This window comes from Bombus impatiens, unplaced genomic scaffold (assembly GCF_000188095.3).
Source record: "Bombus impatiens unplaced genomic scaffold, BIMP_2.2 scf_0096, whole genome shotgun sequence".
Classification (NCBI taxonomy): domain Eukaryota; kingdom Metazoa; phylum Arthropoda; class Insecta; order Hymenoptera; family Apidae; genus Bombus; species Bombus impatiens.
In genome coordinates this window covers 1,030,244-1,051,251 of record NT_176515.1, presented here as the reverse complement: position 1 = coordinate 1,051,251, position 21,008 = coordinate 1,030,244, and the positions used below count along the sequence as shown (strand labels likewise).

At 42.5% G+C, this 21,008-nt stretch overlaps 2 protein-coding genes and 2 long non-coding RNA genes across 5 annotated transcripts in view; 2 read left to right on the top strand and 2 right to left on the bottom strand.

Annotated features, from left to right (window-relative positions):
- The first annotated feature begins 6 nt into the window (after window positions 1-6).
- LOC117151151 lies at window positions 7-2,269 on the top strand. The gene is made up of 2 exons (XR_004460854.1): window positions 7-1,738; window positions 1,778-2,269. It is a non-coding gene; the product is annotated as an uncharacterized LOC117151151 (long non-coding RNA).
- A 1,302-nt stretch (window positions 2,270-3,571) lies between these two features.
- LOC112212012 lies at window positions 3,572-8,281 on the bottom strand. Its single transcript, XR_002945801.2, has 2 exons — window positions 6,118-8,281; window positions 3,572-6,083 (listed from the first exon to the last, which is right to left on the bottom strand). It is a non-coding gene; the product is annotated as an uncharacterized LOC112212012 (long non-coding RNA).
- A 199-nt stretch (window positions 8,282-8,480) lies between these two features.
- Window positions 8,481-21,008, bottom strand: part of LOC100744760 (flotillin-2) — an 89,880-nt gene continuing 77,352 nt past the window's right edge. Inside the window, exons 2-8 of the mRNA XM_012394622.3 lie at window positions 12,137-12,433; window positions 11,376-11,608; window positions 10,393-10,512; window positions 10,091-10,305; window positions 9,803-9,986; window positions 9,537-9,683; window positions 8,481-8,953 (exon numbers count right to left, since the gene is read on the bottom strand). Coding sequence (XP_012250045.1) covers window positions 8,924-8,953; window positions 9,537-9,683; window positions 9,803-9,986; window positions 10,091-10,305; window positions 10,393-10,512; window positions 11,376-11,608; window positions 12,137-12,433 — 1,226 coding nt within the window. The 3' untranslated portion in view covers window positions 8,481-8,923. The remainder of the gene's footprint in view (window positions 8,954-9,536; window positions 9,684-9,802; window positions 9,987-10,090; window positions 10,306-10,392; window positions 10,513-11,375; window positions 11,609-12,136; window positions 12,434-21,008) is intronic.
- On the top strand, window positions 13,665-20,707 carry LOC117151150 (glucose dehydrogenase [FAD, quinone]). 2 transcript variants are annotated; one of them, XM_033318424.1, is made up of 4 exons: window positions 13,665-14,391; window positions 16,492-16,701; window positions 17,921-18,091; window positions 18,498-20,707. In XM_033318424.1, the coding sequence occupies exons 2-4, from the start codon at window positions 16,506-16,508 to the stop codon at window positions 19,997-19,999; spliced, it is 1,869 nt and encodes a 622-aa protein (XP_033174315.1). In that variant the 5' UTR covers window positions 13,665-14,391; window positions 16,492-16,505; the 3' UTR covers window positions 20,000-20,707. The 2 variants fall into 2 exon arrangements, with proteins under 2 accessions (XP_033174315.1, XP_033174316.1); XM_033318425.1 differs by lacking the exon at window positions 13,665-14,391 and adding an exon at window positions 14,405-15,266.

Genomic DNA, 21,008 nt, shown 5'->3' with positions numbered 1-21,008 from the left:
TGTTTTTTTTTTTTTTTTTTTTTTTTTTTAACGCGAATCAACAACGCTAGGCTTTCGAACTGTAGTTCGCCACTCTGTCGTATCAATCTCCTTTCCTTCTTTTCGTATCTTTTAAATCCAATCTTACGAATCGTGCAATGCATGTAAATACTCGTACTAGATGTTGGGGGCATTCTTAACACGTTGCGCAGATCGAGTAAGTAGGAAGGCGAGGATCGTTGCTTCGTTCGCCGAACGTGCAAGATTTTATCGATCGTTATCTTTGCTTAAAAAGAAAAATTAGTTTTCGAGTTATTTCGTCGTTGGAACGAGCCGATCCGATCCGATCCGAGGAAAGTAGACTTTCGGATATATCGAGAAGGCGAGCTTCGAGCGACGTAACGTTACTTTTCCGTAACGAAGGTTCTGGTTATTTATGCGAGGAAAACGTCACGATACCGACAGACGTTTACTTGTTTGGAAATCTAACGATTAAGCGCGTGCTACTACGATCTTGCGTTTGGCGAAGGAAGAACACGCAGAGGCAGGTGACGAGCAAAGTAAAATCGAGAAAGAGCGAGAGAGAGAGAGAGAGAGAGAGGAAGGGAGGAAGAAAATAAAAGCGATAAAAAAACATCCTTTTTTTGTATATAATTAAAGAAAAGTTAAAGGAACAAAAAGAAAAAAGAAAAAGAATCTCGTCGACTACTAGGAATCCTCGGGAACAAAATCGATCGACGGGAAAAGAGAAAGTAACGGAGGAAACGTGCGGGGAATCTACATGTACATGAACAATGTGATATAAATAACTGACAAAATTACTTAGCACTATTATAGCGTTTAAGCAAAAATAAAACAAAAGAAAGGAAAGAAACTGTTAAATCGTTTACAGCGTAGACGTACGATGCTAAATATTATTCGCTAACATCCTAAAAAACGAAACCCTAATTGTATATAGAATTACGAGAGGCAGAGAGAAAGAGAGAGAGAGAGAGAGAGAGAAAGCGAGTGAGAGAGTGAGAGGCAAAAGGTGAGAAAGGATCGGAGAGAATGAGAAACGGTGTGAGAGTGGAAAAAAGTAAGAAAAAAACTACCAGCTGTAATTATTACGTTGAGTATGACAGAGTGAAAGAGGGTGAGGCGCGAGGGGGAAGGGAGAAAGAGAGAGAGAGAGAAAGAACGTGTTGGAATAAAAAAAAAAAACTGTAACTCTAGCGTGTCTTGTACATCTCTCGTGATAGTAGAATATCTGTACATTGTATTTCTCGTGTGAATGTGGCGGCATGACGTAAAGAAGAAAGAAGAAATAAGTAAATAGAAAAGCAAGCGTGTCTGTGCGTCTTAACAAGAGTGTCGCTATCGTTGTACTCTATGTCGAATTTCGTTGTATATACCATCGCTGGTATATGTAAAAATATGAGAAACACGCGGTATATATTAGGAACCTCTTCGAAGGACTCGTTGCGCGTTGTTGGAAATGTGAGAACTGGAGGGAAAGACACGCGCAACACACTATGTAACGCGATAGAGGCGCGAAAGAAATTGAAAAAGGATAGCGTGGCGCACGAGGGCCGGAGCACCCAGCCGCGTGCAAACACTTTTTGTTTTCAGAAGCAGTGCGACAAATTTCAATACAATCTATCACAATAAAAATTGAAGCGTGAAGCGTTGCCCAGTCCTCCTTGCTTCCGCCTTGAACACTGTCTTTGCTCGGCGATTCGGTCGAATTTCGACGCTTAGCGAGAAATTACGTCAAAGAGTACCGGTGGTATTCGAAGAGAAGCAAAAAAAAAAAAAGAAAAAAAAGGAAAAAAGAATAGAGCAACTCGATGCGAAGGGGTACGAGTGATCGTGTTCCGAACGGTCGATGCATTTCCAATTGCTTTCGTTCGTCGAACGAAAAGAAGAACGAGCGTAGGTATGGCGGAGATTGAAATTTGCGAGCGACAAAGTCAGTTACCGATACCGATGCTTGGTTTTTAACTTTGAATATGTACAGCGCTGTGAAATTTGACAAGGAGAAGGAGGAAGCGCGAACGTTGCGTCCAAACGCAGAGGTTCGAACATGTTATTCCGAACGAGCTCTACGATATCAAGGGAACTTCTTTTTCCGAAGAAATAGCAGTATTAGATTAACTTTGTAATTATTAGCGATACTAAGTACTATATAGAGTATCTCGGGTTTCTTAATCGCAAATTATTACGCGGTGTAACGAGTTTCTTCGATCACGAGTTATATACGAATGTCAAACTATGAGTATATTAAATATGTTTTTTATGAATATCAGAATTGGTAGTATCCGTCGTATCCCTTCGCGTGTGACTTATCGAAATAACGAATCGCCATAAGAATCATCGATACGAACCGTCTGTCGCTCTATCTAAATATCTTTGTTTAATTCGCCTTTCTTTACCGTTGCGAACTATCGATAAAACGTAGTGGAAAGTCGGTGGATAATTCTCATGGTGACTCGTTATCGCACGAATAATCGCGAAGCGAAAGTAAACGACTTTGCAAGATCAAAGGATCCGCGATAAATAATCCGTCCTACTAATAACGATGATATTCCGTATTTCGTCGACAAAGGTACGTAAGATCGTTTGATACGAAAGGATCGGATATTTTCTCAAAGTCGTTACACGATCTCTCTGATCGTATAAAATCGTACGTAGCGTCGAACTCGAAGCGTCGAATACGACGAAGACGAAAGCGTAACCACGATGTCGCAAAGTCGAACTCTCGATTTACCTGGACGATCAGGTGGACGATCGTCTCTTCGGTCGTTGGTCTTGGCGGAGCATAGGTAAGGAACGATTCGATCTAGAAAAAAAAACAGGTTCGATAAAGTGGAAATAGAAACGAAACTCGTCGTTCGATCTGAAGCGCGAACCTTTGGTCGAGGAACTTCGACTACGACTAAACGTTTCGCTTGGTTTTCGTTAAACTTTTCGATTCGTTGGTCGAAGGAAATTCGTTCGTTCTTCGAAAAAGAGAACAAAGCTCGACCGAACGAACCACCTAGGCAAAATCGTTTTATCACTGAAAAACCAATTTATTTTCACTCGATCATTGACAATTATCGTTACAAGGGAGAGGGCGGTAATTACCCGTGATTAATTAATATCGGCATTGATCATCGCATACAGGACGACAGACGTGTTGTCGAAGGCAAGAAGAATAGAAACGAGAAAATTACAATAGCAGCGACTCGCATCGCGACGATCGCGATCCTGTGTCGAATCGATCGATCCGCGGATTAATCGGAAATTTCTCGGCTCCGTATATCCGTCTATTAAAAATATCCACTAATTCGTATTGCCTGTGTATCTGTACACGCGTACACGGCTGTCTCTCTGTGTATGCGCAAATGTATGCATGTACGTATATAGTGTATATAGGTGTGTTCCATTACTTTCAATCAGAGTAGAGCACAACACGATCGTTGATATTGTCCTCTCTATCTACGGGTTTAGACGCTTCTAGCACGTAATTCTCAAAATATACGATACTCTCGTGTTTCTCGTTTACAAAAGACTAGATTCATTCGTCCTAGAATTCCGAACGATTCTCCCCCGTACTCTTGCTTTAGTCTTTTTCTTTTCTTATCCCCTCTGCTTCGCGATTCTCTTTTCTTTCCATTCCTTTTTTTCTTCTTTCGTCTTTCTTTTTCTTTTTTCACTTTTTTTGGTCGGTTTCGCAGGCATTCTCGCCCGTCGAAGATCATCGCAGTTTCGTTCGACGCGCGTTGCGTACGCGTACGTATACATACTATACATATACATAGACTGAGTATAATAAGCTACGAGTTTCACGAAATCGTACAATTCGGAGATACTTTTTCGAACGACGTTCGGCTCGCGCGTATCCTTGTCGCGACGATCTACGACTAAGAGTCACGGATATCGTCTCGATTCGATAGTTCGTCGAAAGAAACGAGAAATATTCAGGATTTACCGAAGGAGTGTCCATTGCGAGACAACGGGATAATACGTATACGTGCTTGGATCCATGACTTTTAGTTCTCGCGATGATTACACTTTGCAGTGTAGCTCGTACGAACAGAATCTTGACAAACGTAAACGCACGATTATCGATAAGAACGAGGAAATTCTCATTTAAACGCGTTGTATATTTTATACGTATATCTTACTCGACGATCGTAATTGTAAATTAACCAACGATCGCGTACTTTGTACGATCTTGCCGATCGAAAGCTATTCGGTTGCACCGAAGTAACGTTGGTGTAAATTATTACAAAAAATTCAAGATACATAAATGGCGATAAAATAAGCATAATAAAAGTAAGTATGTACATGGTAACTGTAATATATGATCGAACAAAATATATCGCTAGTATATATATATATTTCTCTACGTGGTAAAGGTACCGTCGACTAAACGAGTATGACACTCCGTACTTGCATAAAATCAAACACACGTATCGGCAATCGAATTCTCGAATCAGAGCCGTGCGATCTTTCTCCTCTTTGTTCGGTATTTAAATTTAATTAAATTCATCGAATTTATCAAATTTATCGTTTAGAACAACGTATTAATACGATAGTTACGCTATTAATAATTAATTACTAATACTATTTACCGCTTTAATTATTACCTTAGAAAAGGTATTGTCGATTATCACATAATTTATAACGGGTAAGAAGGATCACGAGTATAACAGTTGCGTATAAATTCGAGAATTCGTTCGTAATAAAATATCGTCGAAACAGCTTAAAAATCTTGCAAAATTGCCGATCGTTTTTCACCGTATTTATCGAAGACAGCGGGTAAAATGTCGATATTCCTTGATGAAATGCAGGTATTCCGGCAGAAAAATATCGAATTACGGAATTATCGATGACAAACTAGTCGATAAATTAGCAACAAACTTCTTATTCCGGCTAAATCTCTATGTATTGTGCGCTAAAAAGCAAAGTTTTCTCTTTAACGTTTTTTAGTAGCCTGTGAACTCGCTCTTACAACGAATATAAAAGGCAGTTGCCTCTTCGATATACGATTAATTACAGTAGTTCTAAACCGCAAGCGCGAAAAAGAAGAAAACGTAAGCGTAAAATATCTTGACAAAGGTACATTAATATTTTTAGTTTCGATTGGCAACACAGTTTCCTTTTACGTAAAGTAAAATGTGTATATATATATAGATGATTTGTTCGTCGATCTGGAAACGATGATTCTCGATTTCGTGGTCTCGATTTCCCATTCTCATTGAAAATGAAACGCGGCGTAACGAGAATAAGTAACAGATAGGAAAAATTGAACAAAAAACCAGTTGAAAGTTCCGTGAAACGGTGGTGTTGCTAATGAAAAGAAAAATATTAAATCGTAAGAAACGAAAGCACGATCGTGACATTTGCGAGATCTATTTGAATAATCACCTTTACGATTTCCTTCGTTTCTGCGAGATCAAAATTGCGCGCACTAGCGATCATCCTTGTACGATACGAGATCTTTCCTCGATCGATACTCGATTGTTCGGACGTAATGGACATTTGGTTGGCAAAGTATTCGCGAAAAATCTCATATAACGGTAAAACAAATACTCGATGCGATAAACGAAAGACGTAGCTACGCTGCCCTTTTCGTCATTCGCTCAACTAGGCTGGAACGACAAGGCGCGTATTCCTCTTTATCACCCTTCCATCCTGTTTTTCTCTTTTTGCAACTCGCGTTACGCGAAGATAATTTGTAGTATTATAATAGAAGTAACACGCCGACGGGATCGCGACTCGCTCGGACATATAGAACCTCGTGAATCGTTATACAAGCTACGAAGAAACTCTTTCGTTACGTCGATCGAAGATTGGTAAAAAATTCAGAAAGTTACGCGTTATAGAACTCGTTTGTAATAATAGAAATCGTCTACGCGCTCGTTCGCGACTCGGAAGAAGATTTAGCCGAGAAAAGTTTCGACTTTTAATTGGAATCCGTCGAGGATAAATTTCTCAGGACGCGATCGAACAAAATGTTCTCTATCTTTGGTAATGATTTAACGGCGATCGAAAGAAATCGATGGTCAGATATGGCCACAAACAATTTTTCGTGTTCTTAATGGATAAAGAAAGGCGACTAACTGGTTCTTTTCCTAAGTCTCGAGTATTATTTCGAGGAAATAAAACTATCAACGCGCAAAATACAAGTATAAAAACACATCCACTCGGATCGTGTTAGAAAAGTTGTAAGAAATCACCGGACAGACGTTCTTTACGAATCTTACGAGTCCTCGAACGTCGCAGGATTCTTGGCAACTACCTGAAGCTCTTTGTTCCATCGACGACGATCGATTTATAGATCGCTGTAATTATTCGATTTAACGCGTCGTCGATCCTGCAACGAAAGTCGAACACTTTGAGAGAAATTCATTTCGATGGGCGCTAGACGATATTTTTCAGAAGCACATAGACGTCGGTTATCTTCATTTTCTTTCTTCTTTCTTATCTCTTCGCTCGCGTAACATCTATACTTTCGCGGATCTACGATATCGAGAGAACGAAGAACATTCCGAGGCAATTAGAACTTTAAACACGGCGAGTTCTCGCATTGACTACCCATCGGAACGGGTGCGCTAAACGTTTACTAAAAATAGCTTATATAAAACATTTGTTTGGGAGAAATAGAACCTTCTACTTATCTTTTCTTTATCTCTTCCTTTTTACCCCTTTATATAATCGGCATTTACACTTTCGATCGCTTATTATAATAAAAATACTATATAGACGTGGACCTTGCACTTACGGATCACGACTTCTTTAATTTTCTTTTCTTTTTTTTTTTTAAACTTTTCGTTCGATATAATCGTATTTTGAAATTAGTTTGCTCTGTCATCTCGTTTGTACTGCTCTAAATGTACTATACTTTCTTATCTTCTTTCTCTTTTTTTTTTCTTCTTTTTCTTTTGGGAAGACTTTAGCGACGAATGACGGTTGTACGCTTCCCTTTTTTCCTTTCTTCCTTTTTTTCTTTTTTTTTTTCTCTTCTTGAAGAAACAAGTCACGATCTGTTTTGCTCGCGCAGGTTCGAAGAGTCCTCTCTCGATAAGAGCGTAACTTCTACTCTTAAAATACGTTTTCAATAGGAAAAACATACATAGATATAAAAAATACGAGTGAAATCCTATAACGAGTAAAAAAATAAACGAATAAACGATTTCCTAAAGTAGAATGAGAGAAAAAGAACGTCGAAACGAATTTACACGATCAGACCTTTTTTTCCTTCGAATTGTCTCTCGCGAGCATATACATCGGACAGGACAATGGAATTTGTACTCGGTGACGCTCGATCGTAATCAGCTATACGAACGACGATTCGATCGTCGTAATCGCAATGTCGAGGACACGATGGACGTGATTTTCGCGCGATAGAATACGTCGCTCGGAACAAAAATTATCGCGCGTACAGGCTTTTCTCGGATGCGAGCACTGGATCGCGAACCGAATCGGAAAAAACAGACGCGACACAACGGAACGCTCGTTACGCGATAGAGAATTACCATTCGCTCTGCTACACGACTCCGGCAAGACGATACCGTATTTACAAATTGGTTGGCACTTTCTTCGGTTTGGAGAGTAGATCTGGCGGCGGGAATGCGATTGATTCCGATGCGTGGTCAACCGAGAGAATTTCGAGCGCGAACGCGGTTCGAACGAGGATACTCGAACGCTCGTTCGCGTGTTCCGTCTTTCGGCACTTTTTTAACTTTAAATTTAAATCTTCTCGAATTAGCAGATATTTTCGTGTATCTTGTTATCGTTGAAGTTGTCGTAACTTTTACCCGAAAGAAGAGATTTAATCGCACAGCTGAATGGAAATCGGAGTGAGAAACGTAGAAATTAGACAGAGTGACGACCGATGAAATATCGATTCTATACATCTTATTCTAGTGTTTGCACGCACACGCACACACGATAAATACAACGGTCAACGCGTATGAAAAAGACACGCGGTGCTACGTAGAGAAGGTGGCTATACTTTTCGAATAGAAAGTCAAATTCTAGGAAAACACCACTCGAAAACTTTTATCGAATTTTTACATAAATTTTCATTTAAATATTTTATCAGAAACCACTCTGTACAAGTTCGCTCGAAATCTTTCGGAAAACGACGGAGATATTTCACGCGACAGCCTCGATTCCGTCGAGCATCTCGAACGTTCGAGGCGTCTCGTTCCAAGCAATGTAAGAAATTTCAGTTTCTATGATACACACGTTACTACGAGTATGTACAACGACTACGAACGGTTAATTTCCACGTCGCCTACATCGCACGAACGATGATTTTATCATCATACTCTCTCTCTCTCTCTCATATCTCTCTCTCTCTCTCCTTTCCCTCGTTAAATTTCTTATTTACGAAGTTGAACACAATTATCGAGAATCTTCGATCACGATAGATTCGGAAATAATAGCGATATACGCGTATCGTGTACTCGATTTCCTCTTCCAAGGAGTTCTCCTAAGATTCTTCTTTCTTCGTTCTCCTTATATGCTTCTATCTTACAACTTGACGTTGCGCGACTAACAGTTGCGTCGATCAGAGTTCGGTCGTGAAGAAAGATTCGGTAGGATCGAGGAGATGTTCGAATCGACGTGCACGAACGACGACGAAGCGGAGACGTTTTATGTGCGTTGTATAAAGTGGTCCAGTATCGCGTAACGAAGCATCGAATTTGCCCGCGTATACGTTCGAAATTGTAATCGACGTATTCGTGGCGGAGACGTGACCCCGATTCCACCGATTATGTTCAGCGTCGCTTCACCTACGTCTGAGGTAGAGTAATTCGGGAAAGAGAACGAAGTGGAGTGTCACCGTTGGATGACGCGGAGTAGCAGAGAAACCTTTGGCAGTATAACGTTCGCTCCTTTCTTCACCCGATTCCAAGTGTCCGCGATCGCACGGTCGCCGTTGCTCCCCTTTCATGCTCCGCCATTACTTTGCTCCTGGTATCTTGCTTAACACCTGCAAACGATTCGAACGTTCGAACGTTATTTCGCGTGGAAACTTTACGCGACCAACGAAATGAAACCAAGTACGATCAAAGGCGCGCCGCTTTGCGATCACGCCCCAGTGTCATATCCGATGCGTCAGATATTTTTTCGCCATGTTCCTACGGTTTCGGATATTCTTATCGATTTAACCGAAACGATAGAAAGATCGTCTCTAAATAGGGAAATTGATTGACTGAAATTTAAACTACTGATCCTTAATCTCCAAATTCTCAAGCGCTCGTTAGAATATTTAGCAGAGTAAAGCGAGCGAGGATTAAGAGCGAACGTTGCGTCAACGCGGCATTTCGATCGCGATCTTCGTTCGGTTAACGTAGATCGTAGTATAACCGAACGGTTTAATATACCTTTGGTTATTATCTTACGAAAATTTTACGAAACAGCAACGATCGGAATACTCGCGACGGCACTGCGATGAATTATATTTTTGAAATCATTTTTGAAAGTTGGCGCTGGTTCTATCGAAAACGGTAATTTCGATAGCGCGCGTTATCTGTATGCAGATAACCAGCGGGCCAGTGGCCTCTAGAACGTACTTTTGAAAGATCTACACCGGTCAATGCTTGGACAGCTGGAGGTACTTGCCCCACAAGGCGCGTAATTTCACCGCTGGTCGTATCGCTTCCGCCCAGAAGCACGATTTCCTCCGTTCTCGCTAACGGCGCGGCCACCTCCGCGGCAATCTGCAAAAATATACATATCGCAGTTGATAGTACGTTTGTTCGTACATACGCGGTACCAAGCATAGGATTTTTACTTTCTTTCTTTCGCTCAAGATCGAATTATCGTCGCGATCTCTTACCTTTGGCAAGGCGTTCAGAGCAATGTTGAGAATAGCAGCCTCGCCGTACTTCTTGTAGACGGCGGCTTTCATTCGCATACGTTCGGCTTCCGACATTCCAACCGCCTCCAGAGCCTGAGCCTCGGCTCCCCCGATCAAACGAATCCTCTCGGCTTCGGCTATGGCCGCGTTTACCGTTTGCGTTCTAAAAACCAAGAAAATTCGCATTTTCGTCGTATTTTGATCATCCGCGTTTCGACGTTCGCGAGTCGTAGGCGTTAAGGATATTTCGATACGAGTCAAAGTTACCTTTTCCCTTCGGCCACTTTGCCAATTTTGTAATGTTCAGCTTCCGCGGGTAATCTCACGGTGCTCTGAAGCTCGTGTTCCTTGCGACGTACCTCCTGTTCCTCTACTTCGATCTGTTTGCGCCTCTCCACGATCTCTATCTGAATCTCTTCGTTTCGTATCCGTTGCCTTATTTTCGCCGCTTGAAGCTCGTAAGCCAATTGCGCCTCCGCTTTCTATATATCGATCAAATCGGTTTTCGTTCGAATTCGCGTCTAACTACGACCACAGAGAAGATACGTTTCGTCCAAACCGCTACTTACCGCCGTGTTCACTTCTTGGTCGAAATTCGCTTTCTGTAACTGGAAGAGTCTCGCGTTGTCCTCGATCTTCGTGTCGGTATTGTACTTTATGTCCATCGCTGCTTTCTCGCATTCAGCTTCCTATCGATTCGCGCACGAAATAAAGTAAATACGTTTCCACTCTAGATAAATATACGGTATGCGGTACAACGGTATCGGACCGAATAACAGGTACATACGTGCAGGCGTGAGCGAGCTAACTTCTCGTGGAAAAACGAGAAAATATAGAATACAATTTTTTGAAATAGAGTAACGAATAAATTTGAACGTTTATCCTACTCGCGTCGCGTACCGGATCAATTTCGATTTCGGGGGCGCGATTTCGAATAACTTTTTCCTATACGCGTAACCAAACGATAAAATGTCGAACGGTTCCTAGTTTCCGAGATATTTCGTATTTATATTTTCTACTTATTTTATCCAATTATTTCTATTACGAATTGAACTTGCACCGAATTCGCGCGTATAAAGCTTCGACATCGTTGGGCATCTTCGACGCGAAGTTCCCTTGTAAGCGTCTAATTTTTCTCCAAGCTAGTCCACTAGTTTAAGATACTGTACGCGATAATAAAAACGCAAGGTATCTCGCTGTTCACAGTCAAGGAGATCGCTCTTGTTTAAAAAAAAAAAAAAAAAACTGCCAAACAGACGAACGCAAAAGGGCACGGGCTAATTTCGAGTGGACACAGAATCTCTAAAACGGAGCTCGATCTAGCCGTTTAAAGGGAAATGTTATTCGGAGGTTTTCTCGAAGACCAAGCGTCGAACGAACAAATTTTATCGCGTGTTTTCTTCTTATTTTTCCACAAGGGATACCTTATTACGGTCGCAACACGACCGATGTATGTACACGTAGGCGGTCGGATCCAGTATAGTCTACGACGATTATACGTGCGATCGTATCTGGGTCGCACGCTCCTATAGAGCTTTGCGTATGAACGTACCCGAATGCCAGCGTCGCGGTTCGCCTCGGCGACGCCAACGTCGGCGTCCCGTTTAACAGCCGCAGTTTGCGCTTTGCCAAGCGAAGCCAAGTATTGAACGTCGTCGTAGACGTCTTTTATCGTAAACGATAGAATTTCGATGCCCATGCGACCGACGTCTGGCGCGGCCACCTCTCTCACTAGCGTCGCGAATTGATCTCGATCTTTGTACACCTCCTCCACCGATAGCGTGCCTGAAAGTTTTTCCAATTTTTCCTCGTCGTTTCGATATCGTACGCATCTTACAAGATACTTTCGCCAGCTTTAAACTTTTTCCAATTCCATGCGCTGCGATATCGTTGTCCGTAAAACTGCATAAGCTCGAAGGTAAAAGATTTGTAGTTTCGTTTACGAGGTTCGCGCGTTCCACTTGCTCGAAACATCTTTAACTACCGCGAAACGGTGCAAGGTACAGATACTCGATCGGCAAAGTACAAGATAGCTGCGCCGAAATTACCATTCCGTCGTGCCAGATGCAAAGACGACAGAGGGCCGTTATCGTTTCGAGAACGTTACAAATATTATGGCTATCGATTCGAAACGTCCGGCTGTTGTACAAAAGTTAAACTACGAGAAATTAAAAGCGCGTATTCTAAAAATACTAGAATTTCATGTTTTCGTTTTTCGCACATATTACGATAGCGTCTGTGAAAAAGCGCGAATACTTGAGCGGCAGAGTCGAAGATCTTCCATCTTTTAGCGCGATCGTCGCAAAAATTTACCTAGTATCGCACGAAGATGACCCTCTAGGGTAGATAGGATGGTCGATTTGATTTCGTAAACGCTCTTTCCTAGAAATTGTTCGCTGGCAGTGTGTAAAAGCTCGTCCGCTTTCATGATCTTGCACTGTGCTACTCCAGTGACGGTCAACGGCACACCTTGCGCGGTTTCTACGTTTTCGCAGACAGGGTTCAGTGTCATAACCTCGAGGGACAATCGCTGGACGTCGGTAACGAACCACCATGTGAAGGCGTAGCCACCGACGATCGTTCTCTTCTTCATGGACCCGCAACATCCTCCTAAAAACACAATCGAGAAGGAAATTTAGTTCGTCTTTGTATCGATGAAATCCAAACTTTGTCCATTCTTTTCAGGTATCCGATGGAAGACAACGATCATCAAATCGTAAATTTATTTAGTTCGAGCGAAATTTAAATAAATCGCACTCGAATAATCCGTCGTTTAAGTCGAAATAATTCGATTACTCGTTATGGTACGTTTTGTAAATATCGCGGTAAAATCATGGTAGTAAACGAGAACGATCTCTGTAACCGTAGCAGACTGCGGATGTATGGCTGTACGGTGTTGCGTTCAACAGAAACGGAAATTGTTCGAATACAGAGTAATAGGCGTTGGCGTGCGCGAACCACCGTAAGTCGCTTCAAATTTCTCCCTTCGCAATTCCGAGTAAAAGCACGGTAATTACGATCGATGCGTTTTTAAAAGTAGAAAGCATCGCGAACTTTAGGTAGAAAGTACGACTTATTACGTAGGGTGAATCATCGCGGTCGCGATAAACATCGTCTCCTTTTCGAATCGGATTACCTTTCGCGATAGAAACTTTGAAGAAAATAATAAACGGCGAGCACCGAGCAAGCGTTTGACGAGCCGAGCTCGTCGCGAGGCTTAATTCCAATTTAAACGACTGTTTCCATCGGATGTCTATGAATCGTAAAAGCGGCTGTTTCATTGATCGCCCCGACCCCTTAAACGACGACGAGAAAAGCGACGGATTAAAATACGAGTTTAATGAAATTCGACCGAACGGGCGAACTTCTTCCACGTCGTTCGTCAGGATACAACGGATTCGATTTGTAATTCAACGATCGTTAAACGTAATGAGGATGTTGTTGCGACAGTAAGTAGGTCATTGTTGTATGGCAGCCGGTGGCGTTGCGTCGCCGACTTTTTACCGTAAGTCCATCGGGTGACGTCAAAGGTGATTCCTCGAACGCAGGATATCGCGTTCACCGCGAACGTGACGCGTAGCACGTAATCTACTATCTCGGAAATGAGAAAAGAAACGTTCGATAGCTTTCGAATCTCTTTGCCTCTGTTTTTCGCTACAGCTTACCTACGTACGCCGATATAGATTTTTGGTTTGCTTTCGAGCGGATAATAAATATAGGTCAGGGGAAAGAAGTTAACCTCGCGAAGAGCGAGACAAGCTCGGAAAGATAGCGATTAAACGAAATAACGCAAATAAATACCGATATCGCGTAAATACCGATAAAGCGTGAGATTGGCAACGATCGAGGATCGTTAACGTCGTTCGCGTATGCTTGGAATACGTATCGAGAAATTTTCGTTTCCGTGTCACGGTAATTCAAATTCCGTTTACGGTACATTTTGGTGTTTCTAAATTCCATCGACGACGGTCCAGTCTCGCGGTCGTATCTTTTCTGGTTATTTACGCTAGAGCGCATCTCGAAACAACCTCGAAATAGAGAAAGTACTCGAAACGTTGATCTTGACCGCATATTCCAAGGTCATCGTTAGCTAACTTAAAAAATTCGCGTATCTCTTATTACGTTTATTCTCTGAAATCGTTAAAGTTCGTTTACGCCACACCAGTGTAAAATGTACGTTTCTAGAGCAGAATAACGCGATAGTTCGTACAACGTCGGAACAAGCTACCGAAAGTACGAGTCGTATTCGACGCGATATCTGGCCGTATAAGCGATACTCCATAGTTTTGTACGTATTTTTATTTTTCTTGGATGGAGAGGCGAGGCATTTTGCATCGCTGACCGAAGGAAGGAATATGGAACACACGGCTAGGACATGCAGAGTGATTCAACGTTTACCGAATTCCTCGATACAAACGTAAAGTTCCATTTCTACCGGGCGAGACCAGAGACGGAAGAGTACGTTAGGCGAAGATGCGCGTCGAGAAAGAGCGCGAGAAGGGGCGAAAGAGAGGTCGAAGAAGAGAAGGAGGCGGAGGACCGTTATGCGGCACGTTCGACTTCGAAAGGTTCGTAACTTGTTCTTGTATTCCGCTACTCGGATCTCGATGAATCTATCGTGTGAAAAGTAGCGACAGGAGCAAGGTCGCGGTCAGTGTTACACCGTCTTTTAACCGGTCGCTCGTCGTATATCGAAACCATGGATCTTCCAAATAGTTTGTGATTTTCGTCGAGTTTCGCGACAGTTAAAGTTTGAGTTGTCGTTGAAAGAAGAAATTAAAAGTTCGAAAGCTTTGCCGTTATAATGGACTGTAACGCGCTTGCGTTACGGGCTTCACCGACGTTTCGACAGTTGTTTCATACGCAAGTATTTGATCGTTCCTGTTCGATCGTTACGAAGAGCGCCGACCGAGTCTTTAACCCGTTTTGCCGAACTCGTTTCGAAACGACCGGAAAAAGTTCGTCGTTTCCGAAATTATCGATCTAACTTTGAAATATATCCTCGCAGAGGTTTTTTTAGTATATCGAGTACTCGAAAAATCAAAGTCGGAAGTGAAAAAAAAAAGGAAGAAAAAGACGATGTAGCAACAAGAAAACTTCTTACGAAATCAGCGAATGAAGAAAGTCGGAGAATTCGTAAATCGTCGAGACACGTCGATCGCGATTAAAGAGCAAAGACCGCGTAAACCGTGGATTTACCGACTGCTACTATCTTTTAAGAATTAGAAAGAATCGATCAACTTTCGATCGTAATGGGTAACGCGAAATTGCGCGGATACTAGACGACTAAATATCGAAAGACCGGTTAGTCGATGCAAGAAAGCGGTGACGTGACAAAAATCTTGTTTCCGGAGCACAAACTTGCGAGTGTATCGATTATTTAGAAGAAAAGAAGCTTCTAGATTCCACGCTATCCACCGTTCTTCGAGAAGTAGGTGAACAGGTACTGCTTTCCTTTTCAAACTCGTCAAAGTTTTATCGACTTGCCGAGATTTAAAAATTTCATACACGGTGCAATTATCCAGCGTGTGGTAATACGTACGAACGGCAAACGACGATTCTGTGTGAAAAATAACCGAAGAGCGCGGCGTAGCATTTCCTTTTTACGTGAGTTTTTTATGCCCGATCTTCGCTGGCTATTTGTTCCTGGCGCGTGATTCATCGATTATCATGTACGAAACCTCGAGCGTTTAGGAATAACTCGGAATACAAAAGACTCGAGGGACTTTGTTATACCACGCAAGTCATAAAGATTCCTTCGGTGGATTTGACCTCGATTAGCACGTGGTTTGTACAATTTAACCAACCGTCAATTCCGACTGAGCGGATCGTCCGAGTTTCCAATTCATCATAGGTCCTGTCAACGATCGTGTAACTTTGGTTAAACGCTATTCGGACAAACGAATAACCGGCCGTTGACTGACCGGCTGATCGGAGACAAACGCATACCTATATCCCGAAAGCTGCTTTTTCGTTATCGAAGAAATTCTCAAGACACGTTCGAGTCGTCGATTTCGCCCGTTTTCGCGAGATTTCGCGCACGATCGCGCCATGTTTCGACAATAGGGTGTACGTGAGGATTTCCGCCACCGCGCTGACCGCGTTAGTGCAGAATTACTTAACAGCTGAAAGTTTCACGTGTCATTGATATTCCTCTCGTACGCACTCGACCCACGTGTGTAGTTGCCTCGCACTTTTCTTCGACCGATTTCTACGCGGCTGTGGATCGACTTCGATTCGACAGTATCGGGGGACAGGTCGACCAAGCCGGTCATCCCTGTGAATAACCGTGAGAATACAGTCGCGATTCTGTAGCGGTCGTTTCGTTGATAAGAAATACCGTGTTGGAAAATCGCGATACCGACACGAGTAGGTTGGATTTTTCATTTATCTTTAATTAAAAAGTAGACGATTGGCAGTAAATCGATCGATGAAACTTATCCGAAAGTGATAGTTGCTGAGCGTACCGTAGATCCGAAAGCAACTTTGTAGAGATAAATAGAGAAACGAGTTACAGCGTTGAATAAATATGATTTGATATTTAGATCGAAGTCGTAGCGACTCTTGATAAATTACGAAATATTTAGAAATGAGGTTTGCCTTTTCACCTTAATATAGAAACGAACGAACTCGCCGACGATCTAACGTCGCGAAACTTGGTGTTACAGACGATCGATAGAACATGGGCATCGAAAGCGTTTTAACGGGAGGTTTGACCTCCGCATCCAGCGGACTATCGTGGTTCTTCCCGGTGCTCGCAGCGGCTCTCGTCTACTTCGAGTACGAAGTGATGGACAACGAAGCGCCACCGATTAATATACCTTCGGAAGTACTGCTGCCATCGTACGACTTTATCGTTATCGGATCTGGTTCCGCGGGTATGTTTTTCCTCGTCGATCGATATTACGTTTCTTTATCCTGACTCTTTTTACGTTTACAGCCATCGGAACGTAAAAGTCTAGATACCGTTTCGTAGGAATATAAAACGTCGTAAAATAAAAACGTTGGCTCGAGGAATTTTGTCGACGCGTTAAGACGCATATCGTTAAAACGCGATACGCTTTATTCGCTTTCCTTAGTGAAGAAAATTTCACTATCCTCGTTGAATTTTTATTTAAAAAGCAAGCAAAAGAGAGTATCTGTATGGAAGCGTAGAAATAGTAGGATTAATATCGTATCAACGTCAATAATGTCCTGGTATTTCGTTGGCGTTGGAAGAATTAGAGATTCCGTTAATTCTGACCTAATTTTATTCACCGATTTTTGTTTAAATTTCTTTCAGAGATACATCGACGATAATTATATCGACGTGAAAGTATAAATTAATAACGTAGCGGCAAAATGTATTTCTAGTTTCTTTGGTAAGGCAGATGCACGAAATTTGATAGGTATACGTAGATAGATTTGATAGAGGCTATTTTCTAGAAATTCTCTGTCAGCCAGCGAGATGAAATAAAAATTAAACGTTATTATCGTCTCGTAATAAATGCTAATACGATGACGCGATTAATCCTTCAAATTCGAACGAAAAGCTACGTTTGAAGATTTTTTTCTGCAATTAAAACTCGAATTGTTAACGCGATGTTCTTTTCGCTTTGTCCTCCAACTTTCCAGTTCGCATTTTTACGAAAGCTTTCTCGATCCACGTTCTTCCACTTCCTGTAAGATCTTGCATTTCACGGGTGACAGGTTCTTATCCGGTCCACGGTCTACAGCTTCGTCGTTCTTGTTTCAGGAAATGTTTCGCGAGTTTAACGGCGTTTCGTTCATTTTCTTTACATTTTCTTAGCGTTTCCCGATAGATTTCGCTCGCGTTTCTTAGCGTTTCGAATATACCTTCGAGGAAAGTTTCCTTTAACGATATCTCGATTCTACTCTCTGCTATTTCGTTTCTCTCTAACGAAACTTAGATCGTTGGATCGTCGTCGAAGCTTCTTTCAAACAACTTCCCTAACGAGATTCGAATTTACGTAATTTATTATTTTTCAAACGTACGTCTCGCGTAAATTATCTTCACTGCGAATTTTCGTTAACTAGGCTCGCGTCACGATCCGATTTCGTAAATCTTCGTTAAGTTCTCGTAAACTTTGGCTGCAGGAGCCGTGGTAGCGAGTCGCCTGTCGGAAATAGAAAATTGGAACGTGCTCCTTCTAGAAGCTGGTGGTGACGAAACGGAAATCTCCGACGTTCCTCTGCTCGCCGGTTATCTGCAGCTCAGTCAATTAGACTGGCAGTACAAAACGGAACCCAACGGAGAAGCCTGTCTAGGTAAACGATATATTGCCAGGTTGATTATTTCAAGTTAGCAGATTCTTTTTATCTATTACGGTTAAAACTGCGGTTCTTTATGTATTCTTGCACAATTGAAATAACCAAGAGTGCAAAGGTTCGCAGAATGTGAATATAATATGCAAAAATATATAAAATATTCAAGATAGAGTACGTATTGTAACGTTTGATAGATCAACGAACGAACAGATTAACGAACGAATCTGATTTACTTTCAATTTCTTTAATTACGTTCGTACGAATATAAAAATGCATAAATATCCGCAGTGTAATTCATCTACGGACAATCGCAAGAACGATCATCGAGATATCTTGGAAAATTTGTATTCCATATATCGATTTTTTGTTTTATTTTCTTTTTTTTCTTTTTTGGTCGCAACCACAGCGATGGAAGAGGGTCGCTGTAACTGGCCACGTGGGAAAGTGATCGGAGGCAGTAGCGTGCTCAACTACATGCTCTATCTTCGCGGTAACAAAAAAGACTACGACATATGGGAGCAGCTAGGCAATCCAGGCTGGTCTGCCAGGGACGCTCTCTATTATTTCAAAAAATCGGAGGACAACCAAAATCCCTATTTGGCCCGAACGCCGTATCATTCGACCGGGGGTTATCTAACCGTTCAAGAAGCACCGTGGCACACCCCGTTGGCCGCAGCGTTCGTTCAAGCAGGCCAAGAAATGGGCTACGAGAACAGAGATATTAACGGGGAACATCAAACCGGCTTTATGATCGCTCAGGGAACCATCAGACGCGGCAGTCGATGCTCCACGGCGAAGGCCTTCCTGCGACCAGCCAGGCTGCGCAAGAACTTACACGTCGCTATGCACGCGCAGGTCACCAAGATTTTAATAGACGCGAAATCGAGGAGGACTTACGGCGTGGAATTCGTCAGGGACGACAAGATGTTCCGTATTCGTGCTAAAAAGGAAGTGATCGTTTCCGGAGGTGCTATCAATAGCCCGCAATTGCTGATGTTGTCGGGAATCGGACCTAGAGATCACCTGCTACGACACGGGATACCGGTGATTCAGGATTTAAAAGTGGGAGAGAATCTGCAAGACCATATCGGTTTGGGAGGTTTGACGTTCATGGTGAATCAACAGGTTTCGATGGTGGAGAAGAGGTTGCACAGCGTTCAAGCTGTGATGCAGTACGCCGTCTTTGGAGACGGTCCTCTGACCGTGCTGGGCGGTGTCGAAGGCCTAGGCTTCGTCAATACGAAGTACGTGAACGCCTCCGACGATTTCCCGGACATAGAACTTCATTTCGTATCAGGGTCGACGAACTCCGACGGTGGTAGGCACATCAGAAAGGTTCACGGATTGACGAAAAGATTCTACGACGCTGTATTCGGGTCCATCAGCGATAAGGACGTGTGGAGCGTGATTCCTATGCTTTTAAGGCCAAAAAGCAAAGGGGTTATCAAGCTTCGAAGTAAAAATCCTTTCGACCATCCTTTGATTTATCCGAACTACTTCAAGGAACCGGAAGATATCGCGACACTGGTCGAAGGAGTCAAAATAGCAATCGCTCTGAGTAGAACCGCTTCGTTCAGACGCTTCGGAAGCGAACTAAATTCGAAACAATTTCCTGGCTGCAAACACATTCCTATGTACAGCGACCCGTACTGGGAATGTATGATCAGGCACTATTCCGCCACCATATATCATCCCGTGGGCACTTGCAAGATGGGTCCTTACTGGGATCCCGAGGCTGTGGTAGATCCTCAGCTTCGAGTTTACGGAGTTACCGGACTCAGAGTCATCGACGCGTCTATAATGCCGAATTTAGTTAGCGGTAACACCAATGCACCGATTATCATGATCGGCGAGAAGGGTTCCGACATGATAAAAGAATTCTGGTTGAAGAGAAGAGGCCGAGGGTGAACATCGTGGTTCTCGTAGACTAATTTAAAGCGATCGTTTAAAGCGTCGGTGATACGCGATAAAAACGTTACCTCGAATCTTGCGTATCCCTGTACAGCTACGGTACGGATTAACCGCGTCGTTGATTTAAGATGCGAATAAAATAATTACTACGACTGCGTCGACGGTGGTACAAAGTTACACCAAGTTTTCGAGTACATGTAACGCGTAAGCGTCGACGCACGTTTTGCTGCTAAAGTAATAATATTCGTTGATCTTTCCCGACGAACTTGTACCATTTATGTACAGCGAAAGTTAATACAGCGGTATTCTATTTATTCCTCGAGTTATCGAGAGACAAACCTCAAGGATCGTACAGCGATTGAACCTTTGTTTTTTCGTTCGTGCGTTATCGTATCGTTATTGTAATTCAAAGTGTAAGCAGCACAAAGGATGACAAAAGCGTACAAATAACAAAATCGTCGAAAGGAAAAGAGTTATTAACGACGTTGGTTACTCCCTTTTGAAATTATCCTTGCTTTGATCTTTAAATGTACATAGTTTGCGATATACCTGATAGAACGTAATCGCCAATCTTTTGAACGGCGCGGCAAAATGTAAATTTTTCTTTTTAATGTAAATACTACGTATAGATTTATCATATCGACACGAATAAAAGAAATCGAATTCTCGTTGCTTGTTTCGTAAATAATACGAATTATTTCCTTGTCCAGTTGTTTTCATTGTTGAAATGATTTTTGTACAGAGTTCCTTCCCGTCTCCCGTTCTAGATATTAGACGTGTCGTAGACCAACGGATACTAAAGCTCGGACAGAATCGTTGTCGATGACAACGGTTGTACGCCTTTAAAATATAGGCTAGCGTATTTAAAATAGCGGCTAACAACGGCGAGGCGAAGTCTTCTTTATCACCGTGCTCCGGACTGCTTCCGGAACGCCTTCGGACGTAATGTTCCAAAACTGGTCTAACAATACCGCGAAAGTCGATATTCTTGCGTCGAGAACCGGGC

What these genes read in the sequence shown, in the direction of transcription:
- LOC117151150 (XM_033318424.1), top strand. Translation starts at nt 16,506, where the DNA reads ATGGGCATCGAAAGCGTTTTAACGGGAGGTTTGACCTCCGCATCCAGC. An exon ending in TATCGGATCTGGTTCCGCGG is followed by an intron (nt 16,702 to 17,920) that starts GTATGTTTTTCC and finishes CTTTGGCTGCAG; the next exon opens with GAGCCGTGGTAGCGAGTCGC. An exon ending in CAACGGAGAAGCCTGTCTAG is followed by an intron (nt 18,092 to 18,497) that starts GTAAACGATATA and finishes TCGCAACCACAG; the next exon opens with CGATGGAAGAGGGTCGCTGT.